At 37.5% G+C, this 15,597-nt stretch overlaps 2 protein-coding genes and 1 long non-coding RNA gene across 5 annotated transcripts in view; 2 read left to right on the top strand and 1 right to left on the bottom strand.

The window, feature by feature from the left end:
- The window catches only part of LOC135434244 (uncharacterized), an 80,432-nt gene that overhangs the window by 17,353 nt on the left and 47,482 nt on the right, over positions 1-15,597 (top strand). The window lies entirely within an intron of this gene.
- Positions 3,806-4,609, top strand: LOC135434206 (cytochrome b5). Its single transcript, XM_064690704.1, has one exon. The coding sequence runs from the start codon at positions 3,982-3,984 to the stop codon at positions 4,402-4,404; it is 423 nt and encodes a 140-aa protein (XP_064546774.1). The 5' UTR covers positions 3,806-3,981; the 3' UTR covers positions 4,405-4,609.
- Oli (Olig family) lies at positions 5,848-8,149 on the bottom strand. 2 transcript variants are annotated; one of them, XM_064690708.1, is made up of 4 exons: positions 7,978-8,149; positions 6,497-6,983; positions 6,287-6,400; positions 5,848-6,227 (listed from the first exon to the last, which is right to left on the bottom strand). In XM_064690708.1, exons 2-4 carry the CDS (start codon positions 6,967-6,969, stop codon positions 6,095-6,097), a joined length of 720 nt encoding a protein of 239 aa, XP_064546778.1. In that variant the 5' UTR covers positions 6,970-6,983; positions 7,978-8,149; the 3' UTR covers positions 5,848-6,094. The 2 variants fall into 2 exon arrangements, with proteins under 2 accessions (XP_064546778.1, XP_064546777.1); XM_064690707.1 differs by lacking the exon at positions 7,978-8,149 and having other exon boundaries at positions 6,497-7,066.

Raw genomic sequence — 15,597 nt, 5'->3', positions numbered from 1 at the left:
CACACACACACTCACACTCAGCCAGAAAGTTTTGCTTCCTAAAATGCAAGCTACATATTAGCATCTTGAACCTTTTGATAGACTAAATCAGTTTTGTAGACCTAAAAATTGTATTTGTAGTTTAAATAATTTCAAATATATTGTTTGAATATTATCTTTTAAAAATCTCTCACCAAGAACCGGCATTTTATTTTAAAACCAATAAATATGCAACGTTTGCTGCGCGTATCAAAAGTTTTGGTCAAAAGCTTTCCGCATAAGCAACAGCTGTCACATTAGTCAAAAGCTCGCTCACGGCCAAAGAAATTCAATGTCAACTAGCTGACGGCACAAGCACAAGCCAAAAAGCTCCTTTGTTTACAGTTACTTTTGGCGTTGCCACCTGGACACAAAATTTTGTTTTGAAATTTTATTAAAATGAATGAAATTTTATAAACATATTTTAATAAAATAAAACGAATGAAGAGAAATGAAATTAAATTGATTTTTATAAATACAAAATCTGTTCTAGAAAATTAATTGTATACGGATATTTTCTGAATAAGCTGCAATAAAGACTTGCGCATTATCAAGAAAGTGCAGTAAATTATTTACAAGAAGCAATGAACTTGAAAAAAAATGCGTTGTCATTAAATCGGAACAATGGGCTGCATTTAAATTTCATTGTTCGCAAGTCTTTGATAAGGCTACGTAATCTGTGCAGGGCACCAACTATACCCTATACAGCACAGAAAAAACATCTTTTATGTTAAAAACAGCACTGCTCTGCTGTGCTATATATAAACAGGGTATCTCAGAGATAATTACGCTCGAATCTCAGGCTTATCTACTGTCAAACACTTTTTTGGGGCACGAATATTCCCCACGACCTAAAACTGTGCATTGCTTGTCATTAAATTATAAATAACTATGATAGGATTGTGAATTAGTTTATATACTACTAACGGGCATAACCCGGCCTTGTCCGCGGTACGTATAAAACAAATTCTCTCAAAGATCTTTGAAAATGAGCTTGAAGCCGACGGACGGTAAACATAAAAACTTTCTTAGAATCGCGCTCTCCACCGAGGAAGCTTTGATCGGATGGTAAACAAATAAGTTTCACACAAAAGTTTTTCGCGATTTTAAAGTAAAAATTAATCATGTATATACCATGTATACCCTTAATAAACTATACAAATACCTTAACAGAGTATCTCAGAGTCGAATTCTCTCGAATCTCTGCCTTATCTACTGTCAAACTCTTTTTGTCTGCCACGCATATTCCCGAAACCCAAAACTAAGTATGCATTGCTATACCTATATACTAAATATATGCCCTTTATACTATATCAATACTCTAACAGGGTATTTCAGAGTCGATTAGTCTGGAATCTCGGCCTTATCTACTTTCAAACACTTTTTTTGTGGCACGCATATTCCCGAAATCTAAAACTGTGCATTGCCTGTCATTCAATTATATAATCATTTCGATAGGATTGTGAATTAGTTGGAAGCTTATTAAATGCTTGGTTGGCTTTATATTATCTCAAGTTCAAACACGAAACATGATATGATTGCGGTTGGCAAACATGCGCATGCTGACCTCCTAGTCAAAGTCAAGTCGGGTAACCCAGTTTAAGAGACATACGCGTCCAACTTTCGATTAAAATTACGCACTGACTTTTGTGGTTCCATTCAAGTGCTAAGCTGAAGCCCCAGCACTGGATTGACAATTGTTGATCTTAACATTGATTTCGATTTCTGAACATATCAAGTTTACTCAGTTCTTACACTATCAGCACAGGCGTCAGCTATGTGCGTATATTATAACGAATTATTTATGGGGAAATTTTTATGTCTGGAGCATTACGTTTTACAAAAATATTTTCTAGAATGTGGCATTTTTGATTACAAATATTTTTGTTAATTATTTTGCTGAATTGCGTAGTGCATTTTATGTCTGTGTGGCAACTTTGTAATATATAGATTAATAGCTTTTAAATCAACAAATTTGAATACTTTTTATACACTGAACCCATTGAAACCTTTAAGAGCTACATACTTGAATGTAGGTCCTCCTGGTGCCCGGGCATTACGAGTTTATTGTTCATAATAGTTAACTTTTCCCGATAAGAATCGATATCGATATCCTGTTTTTTGAGCAAATCTTATAGGTTTTAAGACCGAAAGTCACCAAATTTGACATGCAGCTTCTAGAATAGTATATTATGATAAACGATCTTTCAATTTAAAGCTATTTTTTTAAAGACAGTTGGTAGAAGAAAGTTCAGGGTAACCCCTAGTCGGGAGCTCCCTATATTATAAGGTTGTTGCCCATTCTGACGCGCGTCACAATTATAAAAATTTCGGTAAAATTCAATTAATAATCTGCACAGAGCTTGTTTATGTAAATGCTTACAATATATTATATATATTATCGCTGCAAATGTTTAATTAGTCATTTATTAAAAAGTAAATAAATCTTGTAAACACAAACAGAGCCGTTTTATTTTTATAAATTTATATATATGCTGGTGCAATGTTAAGTCAATGAAAAAAAAAAACGTAATATGTAAATCATTTTAATGCAGTTTTTATTGCCCGCAATTAATCAATTGTAAAAACCGATAAGACTCAATGGTATATGACCTTTGAATCTTGTGCTGTCAGCAAAATTTGAAATTTTACAATAAAGAATAAATAGTTGCTATGTAAGACTTGCAGCTATCCAAATTATTTTATCAAATTGATCTAAAGCTGATTTAACAACTAAAATGCCCTTTTTAGTGTCCCAAATACTGACACGAGTGTCTTGTAAATACCCCTTTAGTTTCTATCTTTGAATTGAGAAAATTTCCCTGATTTTCCTTAAGTTCTAACAAAGATCTCTACCCTTAGTTAAGCGCTCTCACAGATGTACTTTTCTTCGAATGAATGAATGAATTTCGTCGTACATTTCATTTAAGTAAGATTAGATTCCTGATATTTGCCTCAATTTATTTAGCGAATTTCCCTGGGATTCTTCGTATTTTAATTTTCTTTTATTTATACAAGAGTGTATGATTTCTAGACTTTGAGTGTCCTTTAAATTTTTCCCCAACAGTATTTGATTTCTACGAAATTTTCTTTTAGGCGGCTTTCCATTTATTTTAGCCATATTTCCCATTGATTTTTTCATACAATAGTATTAAATTGTTAGGAAATTTTTTTGCGAATTTCCTTTTAATTTTAGATCTAAATTTTTTTCATACAATTTTCTTTAAATTTTTGACGAATTTCCCTTCAGTATATGATATATGAGAAATTTCTTTGAAATCGAATTTCCCTCTAATTTTTACCAAATCTCCTTTCGATTATTGCACACAGTAGTATTGCGAATTTCCTTTTAAGTTTGACCGAATTTCCCTTCGATTTTTTTTGGGTAATTTCATTAAATGCGAATTTCGTTTTTAAATTTTTCCGAATTTCCCTGTTTATTTTATATACCTAAACCTTTGGGTCTACATTCACGTCAACTATTTCGAGTTTATAGCTTGGACAAGCTCTATAAATTTGATGATGAAATAAAAAATAATAGTTAGCTATAGCAACAGATATGTAACAATTTGTCTGGGCAGCCGTCGCTAGTTTGTGGTCGGCCGCTGGAAGCCTTATCAGCGCTCGTTGCGAGCCCAAGATTCACGTGTTGCCACTTATAAAGCGATTACAGCCGACGGCACGAACGACACTCGATCGCCAGTAGCCACACGAGGCGCAGCTAAACCGGACCTGTTGTGGGACAGCCAAACTGAAAACTAAACAAAAAAAAAACAAAACTAAAACTGAGACATGCTCAGAGAGAGAGAGTGAGGGACTTTGACTACTTGACGCTCCAATTGGCACGCGGGTGACGTCGTTGCGATAATATATTAAAAAAATATAAATATATATATAAATAAAAAAAAAAGCGAAAGTTCAGACCGTCTAGTGATTGCAAAATATACCAACTACCGGAACCAAATGGCATCGGCATTGACAAATCTGCTGCAAACGTTGCGTATTGGACCACTCGCAGCCGTTAGCAAATCCGGTAAAGCCGGCGATGTCATCATTCTGCCCAGCGTGGAGAAGGCCAAAGGCAGGATCGATGCGCCAGAAATTACGCTCGAGGAGGTGGCGCATCATGACAGCTACGACGATTGCTGGATTGTCATCTACGATCGCGTCTACGATGTGACGCACTTTTTGCGCGAACATCCCGGCGGCGACGATATCATCATGGATCATGCGGGTCGCGATGCCACCATTGCCTTCCATGGCACTGGCCATTCGCGTCATGCGGTGGAGCAAATGCGTCAGTTCCTGATTGGCCAATTGCCGGCATCCCAATGCATCTTTCGTACGGGTCAGAACAAGGTACTGTCCTCGGGCATACCGGACTGATCGGCATTGGGATTACTTCCTACTTAAATAGAGCTCGCTACCAAGCCGTCCCGCTGCGCTTGTCTTACATACATTTATTTATTTCGCATATTCGAGTATTCTCATATTCTTAGCATTTAAGTAAAAGTGTTAATCAGTGTTTTTGTTTTCATCATCAGTTTACACCTATATAGATTGTGCACATACACACATATATATTTATATATATAGACAATTTGTGTATTTGATTATATTGCTGTTTTAGCGATTTAGTACTTAATTGCCTGTTTTACATGTCTGATTATTGAATGTTATTAAATGTTTATTGTGCTTAAACAAAACGCATGATTCAGCAACAATTTTAATGGCGTGTGCGAATACAGTGGAGCTACGCTAAAGAGGAAATTTAAATGACAAAAGTTTATCTAGCTGATTTATATTAGAATTAGGGATATTAGAATAGATATTAGTACATTTTTTTTTATTTTTATTTTGTGGCTTACAAATATTTGAGTCCAGTCCCCCAAATACTACCTCCGGAAATGTAGATGCTAGTCTATATCAACTATAAATTATACTAAACTGAAGCTTTTTTTGCATGTCTATAAAAACCATTTTCTTTTTATACCCTTTTAGAGGCTACTTTAATTTTGTCCTGAAATGTATTAAGCATAGAAAGAGTCATCTCCGACCCCATAAAGTATATTTATTCCAGATCAACATCAACAGCCGAGTGGATATAGCCATGTCCGCCTGTGCGTCTGTCTGTCTGTCCGTCCGTTTCTCTGTTTCTATGCAAACTAGTCTCTCAGTTTAAAAGCTATCGTTTTGATTGTATCGGGCGTCTTTCTGTTGCGGGCATTACATATATCGGAACCGTCCGGATCGGACCCCTTTATCATATAGCTGCCACAGAAATGATCGTTCTAAAAGTAAATTCTTTTAAATAAGATATCTTGACCAAAATCGACATTAATAAGTTTTACATATATGCAAAATCTTATCGTCATATCATTTAGCTGTATATATGGCAAAATATTTTGTTTTACAAGATATTTTCAACAAACTCAGCATTTTCGAGCTTCACTATTCTCAAATATTCGCAAACCCGTAAGGCAAATGTCAACAAGGATATTAAATCTTCGGCGTGATAGCTGCCCCCAGAAATGCCAAAGATAGTCTATATACCGAATAAATTATGCCAGAGTCTATTTTTACATGTCTACAAAAACTGTTGTCTGCTTGAGATTAAGGCGTACTCTCACTCCCAGTCGTAGGGCCCAATAAGCAATCATTCATGTTAATTTTCTGGCATAAATATATAAGAATTTAATTGCTTTCACATCAGACCTCTCAGCTCAACCACGAACTTGGTTTCTGCCTCAAAGGGCAAAAGAGCCTATTAAAATAATATCGAATTTAATCACACCATTTGCCATGTCAGATACGCCCTGTTCTCTCCGATTGGTTGTTCTAGAATGTATTTTATTGCGCGTACTGATTACATTCGCCTTACAATCTATACAGACATTATATATATATAAGTAAATGCATAAAGGGAATGCTTATAAAAGAACTAAATATCACTTAACAGATGCTCAACCTTCTGGCCTGACTAGTACACAATTATTTGGCTCTTCAATTGACTTAAATATAGACGTATTGCTTCGCTCTTGTTAATGGTAAACAGCTTCTCCTAATGGAGCAACATTTAACTGTTGCTGCTGCTTGTGGGCGGCTCATGGTGTGGCCCGGCGAGCAGCGCTTGCAACTTGGCCGCTGCCGGAAAGGCGCCCAAATCCAGGGGAGCGGCGCCCGTGGTGCTCTGTATATACGCAAGCAATCTGTAAATTACATAAGATTAAAGATTGTTTTTGTAAAAAATTCTATTCGTAGGACTTACCTGCGCAGTTCCTCCAGCGCATTCTGCTGCATCAATATATAGTTCTTGGCCAGCAGCAAGGTGGCAATTTTGGATAGTTTACGCACTGAGGGCGAGTGCGCATAGGGAATCACGCTGCAAGGGGTTAAAAATATAATTATATCAGCTTTTAGCTTCAATCAACCAGCAATCAGTCAATCAATCAGTCAGGAAAAATAGTTTCTTTTTTACCTGCGCAGCTCATCCAGCGCGTCGTTCAAATCGTGCATTCTTCTGCGCTCCCGCGCATTGATATTCAGTCGCACCGTCTTGCCCTGACGATTCTTTTGCTTGCCCCCATTCGGGCCGCTGCCACCTGGGCCGCCGCCACCGCCAATGCTGGACATGGCCGCTGTGGTCGTGCCGCCGCTTATAGCCGCAATCGCAGCAGCCGTGGGACTCAGAGGCTTCTCGCTCCCACTGGGCCCGGGCTTATTCTCATCCGTGGGCGTCATGCTCTGCTGCGACATGCCCAGACCTTGGGCATAGAAACCGCCCAGGCCCACGGAGCCGAGCGGTGTGCGACGTCCGGGCACGCTCTGCGGCGGACTGGCCGTGGGCGCTGGATGTCCGTGCGCGCCAAGCATATTGGCCGTGGGCGGTATGGGCATGTGTCCGTGGCCGGGCAGACCCGGGAATCCAAAAGCCAAATTCGAGGGATCCATTTAGAGTGTTTATTCTGCAAAAATGCCAAAAACAATTTAAATGCTGAGCAGCCGAATGTGTAATTACAGGGTAGTCGCCTCGATATATTTTTCGCTAACAGAGCACTTAAGCAGGGTTGTCAGCATAATACATGCAGCGCCAGCTAGCGGGCAGCTGCGACAACTCGAGCTTGTTAAAAAGCTTTGCCCCAGAAGGCGTTTTGTGTATGCTGGAAACGTTCGCCTATTTAAATGAGGCTTTATTATATTGCTAAAAATATTCATTATTTTGAAATTGACTAATATAATTTTATGTATTATTGTTCCTTTATTTGGGTTATTTATTTATTTTGAATTTCAAAAACAATTTTTAATTTACATTTTATTGTATCTCGAATATTTTTAAATTGATAATTGAATTTATATATTTAATATTGAGTATGTGTTTAATATCTATTCAATTTAATATTGAATACATATTTTATTTCATTCGTATATTTTTAAATACTTTTCTTTGCACATTTGTCTATATTTAGGATTAAATGTAATTGTACAGGCTTGAAAATATAAACATACTTTTCAATTTTTAAGTTTTTGTTTTATAATCAATTAATTAGGTTGACTAAGAAGCAGTTTTAAGTTAATGTTTAGGCTTTCACAAAGCTACACACAGATGGCGCTTTGCCTATAATTACATTAAAAGTTAAATAAGCTAGTTTTTAACTAGTTTTTGGTTATACAAATATTTATTTTGAATGTATATTTAAAAATATGTATTTAATATTTAATTCTGTTTTAACTATTTATTTATTTGTGCATTGTTTGTTTTTATTATCGCGTATTTATTATGCCACATGCACTGACTGTAAATGTAAGCCGCACTTTAAGGATTATTTATTTAAATTAACCACAAAACACGACGCAGCGAGCGCCAGAGCGAGAGGCCAAATAGCAAAGAAATCCGTTTATATGTATGTATATATGTATATGTATGTATAAATGTATGTGTATATATTAAAACGCACGCACCACAAAATTAAAATGCGGCTGCTGCTGCTGCCGTTGCCGCTGTGGCAGGCTTCGAATTCGATGCGCGAGTGTGAGGAGCGCCAGGAGTTGCGGGTGCCGGCCAAAACAACACAGTGGAGTTGCCGCTGCCGACCGCGATTTTGTGGTATATTCAACGTATAACGATTTTCCGATTTGCCGCTGCCGCTACTGCTGCTGCTGATGCTGCCAACGCCAGCGACGCGGCCCGAATTATAATTTTTGCCTTGCCGGCGTCTGTGCGTTGCCTGGTGTTAATCTCGGCAGCGAAAGAATATTACGAGCGCTCACAGCACACACACACACACGCACACACACAAACACACGCAAGCATGAATGTGTGCCGCGGCTCGCTGCCGTTGACGTTGGTGGTTGACGTTTAGTGGTTGTCCTCAACCAATACCAGCAAAAAAAAAAGAAATACAGCCAGAAATCCCAATGAATCACTGGCCGTAGCACTCTTAATGCCCCGGGTACAACTACTACTACGGCTGCAGCCCGAAAAAATCATTCATTCTTCTTGGCAACGCTTTTACCGTACACTTTTTGCAACCCTGCCAAAACCCAGCTGGGCATGGTGGCTGCGCTCCGCTTTGTCTCTGATTTCAATTTCCATTGAAACTGAATCTAATCACATGCTCAGCGCCGCCGCCGTCGCCCGCTGATCCTGGGCCCGTAGTTGCTTAGTCTCCTTTGCAATCGTTGACAAAGCCATTTCTCGTTGCGCCCGACGCTCCTCTTGGGGGTTGAACGAGCTGCCGCTGCCGCCGCCGCCACCGCTGCTCATGCATCATAATATGAATTCGAATTTCAACAGCACAACTGCATGTAGTTTTCTACACACACACATATACACACGTATATGCGGGCAGCGCACTTGAGTGTGTGTGTGTGTAGTGGGCATCGCATTGTTTAAAGTGGGCACAATGCCAGCGAATGGCACATGCCAAACATTTTTCTGTTAATTTCACAGCCAGTGTTGTGCAGCGCCGTACAAGAAGTAATCGATACTTTTTACCCAAGTACTTGCTTAGCACTTTGCCAAACGGCATTCATTATTCAGACGCGACAGCGTCCACTCGTGGCATGCGCTCCGCCAAAAAAAATTTGCTCTGCAAATAATTTTTATTTGTTTTTCTGCAAACTGGTCATCAGTATGCGACTTGTATTTTTGTTTTGTCTTGCATGAAAAGTTTTCTGTTTATTTTTTTTTTGCTGCTTTCGCACAATACATGCCGCAAGGCTAGACTTTGTTTGCAATTGCGGCGACACGTGGCTTGCGCCGCGCTGTCATTTGCAAGAAATATTTATTTTTATATTTGTTAATTTAATGTACGTTCAAATGTGTATGCACGCATGCATGTATGTGTGTGTATGAACGTATGTGTAAATGCGCTTGTGTGCATGTGTGTATACGTATCGTGCATGTTCTGGTTTATTTGTGTGGCTTGCGATTGCAACAAATTTTATGGTTGGACGATTTTAAAGGTTTTATTTTCTGTTTAACTTTTTTTTGAGGAATTTTTGTTTATATTCACACATAGGGCTTCATAAAGATTAATAAATTACTGCTTAAATTATCTTCGATTAATATTCAATATTCTATGATTTATCCTCTTGTCAAGTAACTAATAAGTTCCAAGGCTTGGGTCAAGAGCATCAACAGTAGCGACCAATTGGCGATTGTCTAATTGGTTCCTGGTTAAGATCTTCAATTTTTTTGACATTGATAAATGTTATCCCCTTGTCAAGTAGCTATTAAGTTGCTTGTTAAGAGTAGACGTCTAGAGCATCAACAGTAGCGACCTACTGTCAACTAAATAATAAGTTCCTGGTCAAGATTTGCGAGTCGATTAACATTTCATTCATTTTTTGTATATAGATGAGGATAGTCCTTTTGAGAAGTGTCTAGTAAGTTTCTGGTAAAGATCTTCAATCCTGGGAGTCGATTAATATTCAATATTTGTTTTTTCTTTGAATATGAATGAGAATTATCCTCTTGATAAGTGACTAACATGTGCCTGGTTAAAAGCACGCATCTAGAGCATCAACAGTAGCGACCCATTGTCAGGCGACTTATCAATTCCTGTTTATGATCGTCAATGCGAGTAATACTTAATATTTTCAGATATTGGCTCTTCTTGAGTTAGGGTTACGGTCTGCATATTATCCAGAAGTTAAGCACGAATGAAGGAATTTCTGCTTCGCATACAATTTAATTAGACAGACACAAGCACAAAAGACACTTTGGCAGCTATTTTATCTGTTCAGTGTTCGTGGAATAACATGCCCGAAGAAAAGTGTCTTTGCTCGTGCCAGAGTCTACTACATAGAAACAGAACTTTGTGTGTTTTCTTTCTCCCTTATTCATTCTGTCCGACAAAAACTGTTTTTTTACAAACAACCCGAAAGTGTTGACTATTATTTGCGAACTCTGCTTTTTATAAATCCAGACTTTTTTTTAAATTTAACTTTCATATCCGGGTGAGGTTATCCAATTTGGATCTGATGTCAGTCCACCCTCCAGTGAAATTCATCTGGTCTGTCATCTTTATTAAGATTTGGGAATATTTCCGCGCACTTCGCAAATATTTTCTTGCCTATATATGTATCTATATTTATTAGAAAGTGTTCGCTGTCGACACTCCAGACAGACGGCTCAAAAAGTTTTTTTTTATTATATTATACTTCCGTGCTAGTCGGACATTTTGAATAAACTTTTCAATATATTTTTAAGTTTGGTTAAGTTTTCGTAGGGAATGGAGATATTTTGAAGGATCTACTATTATTGCGGCTATATATATTGTTACCTGTTGCTTAGACTTATTCAGTTATTTCTTGCTCAATAGTCTTAAATTAAATTTAGCTATTTAATCTTTGCCGCAATTGACACGCCCAGCCTAGGAATGTGGGCAGCTTAAGTCCATGATTGGTCGTTGCCACATTTTACGCAAGAAACGTCAGTAGCTGCCTGTTTGCTTGAAATGTTGGCAGCGATGACATTGCGGCTATTTCCTCTGATTGCTTTGTGGCCACTCGGAACGGACAATAAATTTGCCGGGGATGCACCGGATATGCTTTGGTTCCCTACCCACGTTGGGCGCCAATTCCACAATGAATAGATTCGGGCCACTCAGGCAAGGAGCGTATCGATTCCTACAACTTAATCAACTTAAAGTTGAGCAATTATATATTTCTTTTGTCATTTTATTATTTTGATCAGCGTAATGAGATCTTATGTAATATGTGTGTTAATGTTCGCCAGGTCTCAGATTGTGTGCGAGTTAATTTATTAAGTTAATTTCTACTATTGAATTTTCCTACTTGGTAGGTCGGCGGTTCTGAATCTTTTCAGTCTTCTTGTTTATCGCAAAAAACTAAAAGTCCAATGAATATTTCGTCCAAGAGCCTGATTCAAATATATAAATGAAACAAATTTTAGCTAGTTCATATGTTTATCAGCTTTAAAAGAGAAACCCCATTGATTTTCTTTCATTCAAATATACCAGTATTTTTGGCAAAGCTCACGGCTCTCTGAATCGTGGGTCTGTACTGGCGGAGGATTGAATATCTCTTTCTCTGCTTGTTGATACTGGTCTTAGGGAATTTCGGCATTGAATTTTCACATTGAAGATAGGAACAAATCCTCAATAGTTTAGAGTAATGCCTCAGCCATCTGGCACATTTCCCAGACGTTGTGATAGTTTATGGGATGTGGATTCTATGGAAATCGTGGCTCAAATGGATCACAGTTAGTGCGCTGCTTCTCTATTGAAGCCTAGTTCAACTCGAAATGTATTGCTGTTGTATTCCTATTATATATTTTTATTAATTTTTTATAAACTGGGCAAGAGTACTCCTCCTTAGTCTCCTGATGGGACGTGTGCCTTGAACGATGCTGGCGAGCCTATTTGCGTGAGTGGGTAGCCGCTTGATATATAGGGTGCAGTGGGTCCTGATTTGCCTGATCTACCCAGGGGATCTTCAGCTCTCTGTGGTGAAAGCTGTTGCGCACGTAGTATGGAGCTCCTGCCATCCGGCGGAGAGTCTTGCTTGGAAGAGATTGAATCCTTTTTTCGGTTAGAAGGAGCAGCCAAGCTCCAGATCTGTATGGCGTACCGCCAGATGGGTGCCACAGTTTGTAAGTAAACTAGCCGTTTACTTGCAAGTGAAAGTTTACTGCGGGGGTTGAGGAGCCAACTTAGGTTGGCCAGTGTTGCACAATTCCTTTAATGTGGCTGGCGAAAGTTAAGCGCATATCAAGGCTGATGCCCAAGTTGTATTTTGTTTCGCTCTCTTGTTTAAAGTTTGCTTATTAATTTGAAATTATTTTCATTAGTTTACAACTAATAGGTCTTCGACTATTTCGCTTGTAAATTAATTATGTCTGTTTTGATGCCAAGCGTCCAATTATTTCCTTAGCTTGTCTAGAATCGCATTGTGCGCTTTTCCAATGAATTTCTTGCAGGCGCATGTTGAGTATTTGCTTTACATTTACTTAGAATAATCTTTGGACTTTGACAAAGATTATCTTGTTACCAAGAAACTAATAAGTTCCTGCTTAAAAGCTCGCAAAGAGGCTTTGATGAATATTATTTTATTTCTAAGAAATTGTTGTGATGCAAATGATTGAATTTTAAATGAGGGAGTATTATTTGTTCTATCTTGCTTGAGCAGAGATTGAATGAAGAGTTGGAAGGATCAATGTGTTTATATATTTTCTATTTTGCTTGTGTTATTAGGTTTTAAATGCAATTATCTAAGAAACAAGTTACTGCAGCTGGTTTTCTTTTTTGTTTTGTTAATGTTTTTGTGCAATTTCTTAAATAATAATTTCTTGCCAGGGGACTAATAAGTTCCTGCTCAAACGCTTGCAAATGCTCAAAGATTGAGCTCAAAATAGATTTCCAGTGAAAAAGGCAAATCACGAAACATTTTTAAAATTAAAGAAATTTTTTTGTTCAGAGTTTTCTAATCTGAGTTTTTTTTAATACTTTTCGTTGTGGATGTTAGAAACAGAATGGGACAATTTTCAATTTTCCTCCTTACTTATAAGATGCGATATTCAATCTATGACAACTAGTCCCTAAGCTCTTATAATTCCTTATATTTGCCAGAATATTCATATTCATAGCTCTCTCTTCACTTTCTTTATATGCGCTGATGTCGCAGACAGGACTTGAATAAATAATTTCTTGTTGCCAAGGTACTAATAAGTTTCTGCCTAAACGCTTGCATAATAATTGCTTTGGGACAGATTGAGCTCTTGATGAATTCAATCATTTTCGATGGCAGCCATAATTTGTGCATACATATATTTTCCGATTTTAATAAAGTGCTGGCACACTAAGGATTCTGGGCATAGTAATGAATTATTGTGTCAGATGTTATGGGCCAAGCCACACCGTATGGCATTATTTTTTGGATTTTTTTCTTTTCCCATTTCCAAAAACTGTGCGCACCCTAAGCGGACCGCGGAGTATACGAAATGTGAGCAGCCCCTCCGCACAATGCGCTATTTGTGTGCATTGTGCGAGAGTCTTGGGCTCGGGGCCTCTTTATATAGCGCAATTGCAGAGATTTCAATTCATCTCGCTCTCAATGTCTCTCTCTCTCTCCCTGGCGTTTTCTCTCATCTCATTTGGAATTGTTCGTGTACTAATTCAGTTTTTATGCTGCATTTACATTGCAATTTATTTTCCACCCTGTGTGTTGGTTCGAATTAAATGTTTGGTTTTCACATTTTACAGACAAATACATATATCGTATATAGTATGTATATACATATATATGTATATTGTAATTTTTGGGCACAAAGCCGCCAGAAATGGTTGGGCTGGCAAAATCGTTGCGTTTCCATGAGGAATTTCATTATAATTTACATAATTTATGCACGACCGTGATTTGCATAATTAAGATTTGTACATTTGCGCCCAGTCATCATTAGCCTCGTCCGTTCTGCCCAATTGTTGGAATACTATATACATATAAATATTCTTTTTATTTTGTTTTTAGCATATAATTACAAATGCAAAAGCCAGAACCTCAATTTAAAGTTGGCAGCCAGCATTTTGGTTTGGCATCTCGCAAACTGCACTCCATGGGGCCATGCGAATCAATCATTAGCATTTTATTGTGGAATACCGAAAATGAGGCACATTTATATATAGAAAAGGGCTCTACCTTATTATCGATGGCTACACTCTGCACTCAGCCTTGGCTCATATCGAGTATTTATGGCAGCCCATCGAAACGTAAGAGTCGCCGTCTAATGATTCCCTCGCGTAACATTTTCAAGGTACAAGCACACTTTGGCTGTCCATGATTAGCCCCGCACATCCCGTGGTCTCCAGCTGCGGTTGCTGCTTTTATTTGCTCAACGGTCACATATTTATTTGTTGTTTTTATTGCAGAACGTCGAATGAAGCTCGAATGGGCAAAAATGTGTCAATTGTACGCTGGGGAAATACATTGTTGCCCGGCCTCTCGAAATATACGACTAAGTATTTTATATTTATAGCTCATTTCTAGAGCCTTCGCACTTGATGTCTGTCTTGGCCATTAGCAAAAAAAAAAAAAAAAAACCCAGAAGTTTGCAACGCAAAACTTTTTGCATTTCGCAGAAGGCGATTCGTGGGCGAACAGCTTTAATTGGATTATCAGAGCAAAGTACTTTTGCGCAGCATTGTAATAGGGTAGAACTTGTCTATGCAATACAACTTGTGCACTTGTTTTCGATTTGAAGTTTTGTGAAAACTTTCGCAACAAAATTATAACTTGGCTACGAGATTTTCTATTAATAAAAATAAACAAAAAAACTATGAACTACAATGCGGCCTGATTATGATAATTGTTTGTTTGTTAAATTGCTTTACGTAGTCTCATCCGCATGTCAAACAAACTGTTTAATTTTTAAATATCAATAACGAGCTGGTTTCATCGAAAGTGCATTGTCATGCAAGTTGGCAATATTTACAGCCTGCTTGTAAATATTTGCAAGCAAGCTAAATATTTCAGTAGAAATAGATTAGTTAATAGCCATATTTGAAATTTCTCGTTTTGAATGTTCTTGAGAATTCCATTTTTAGCTGTTAAATAATAAACATCTAGATATTAAAGTGACAAATTTTTACCATTCATGTTACTTTAAATGTTTGTAAAATCATCAAAGTTGATTTTCCTATCAATTAAAGTGAGAAGTGATGAATTTTGTGCAATGCATGTTAGTTCGATTGTGTTTAATATAATTAAGGTTGTGTTTTCTATTGATTTAAGTGAGGAGTTTTTAAGGTACCTTTACAATTTTCCCTAAATTTTCGTGGTGAAGAGTATGTTACCTGATTTATATACATATATACTATACTATTTATAAAAAAGGATGCAAAAAACCTTAAATTCCAGTTAAAAGACACTCGTGTGCATGTTAAATTTGTTTTGCATGATGCTACATGATAACATTAATGTTATTTCGCATGTTAGTTGAGCATAGGCACAAACGAAGCTAGTTTCTTTAATTATTACCTTCTCACGACCTACAAATACATAACTTAATTTACTCAAGCAACTCGATGGATGCTTTATATTTTGTCTGCCAAAATATTA

The sequence above is a fragment of the Drosophila montana genome, unplaced genomic scaffold (genome assembly GCF_035044405.1).
Source record: "Drosophila montana isolate Dmon_TW-CO22-7 unplaced genomic scaffold, ASM3504440v1 contig_3282_1, whole genome shotgun sequence".
In the NCBI taxonomy this organism is placed as follows: Eukaryota; Metazoa; Arthropoda; class Insecta; order Diptera; family Drosophilidae; genus Drosophila; species Drosophila montana.
Note: the sequence above shows the minus strand (reverse complement) of the source record. Positions and strands in the feature narration are given on the sequence as shown.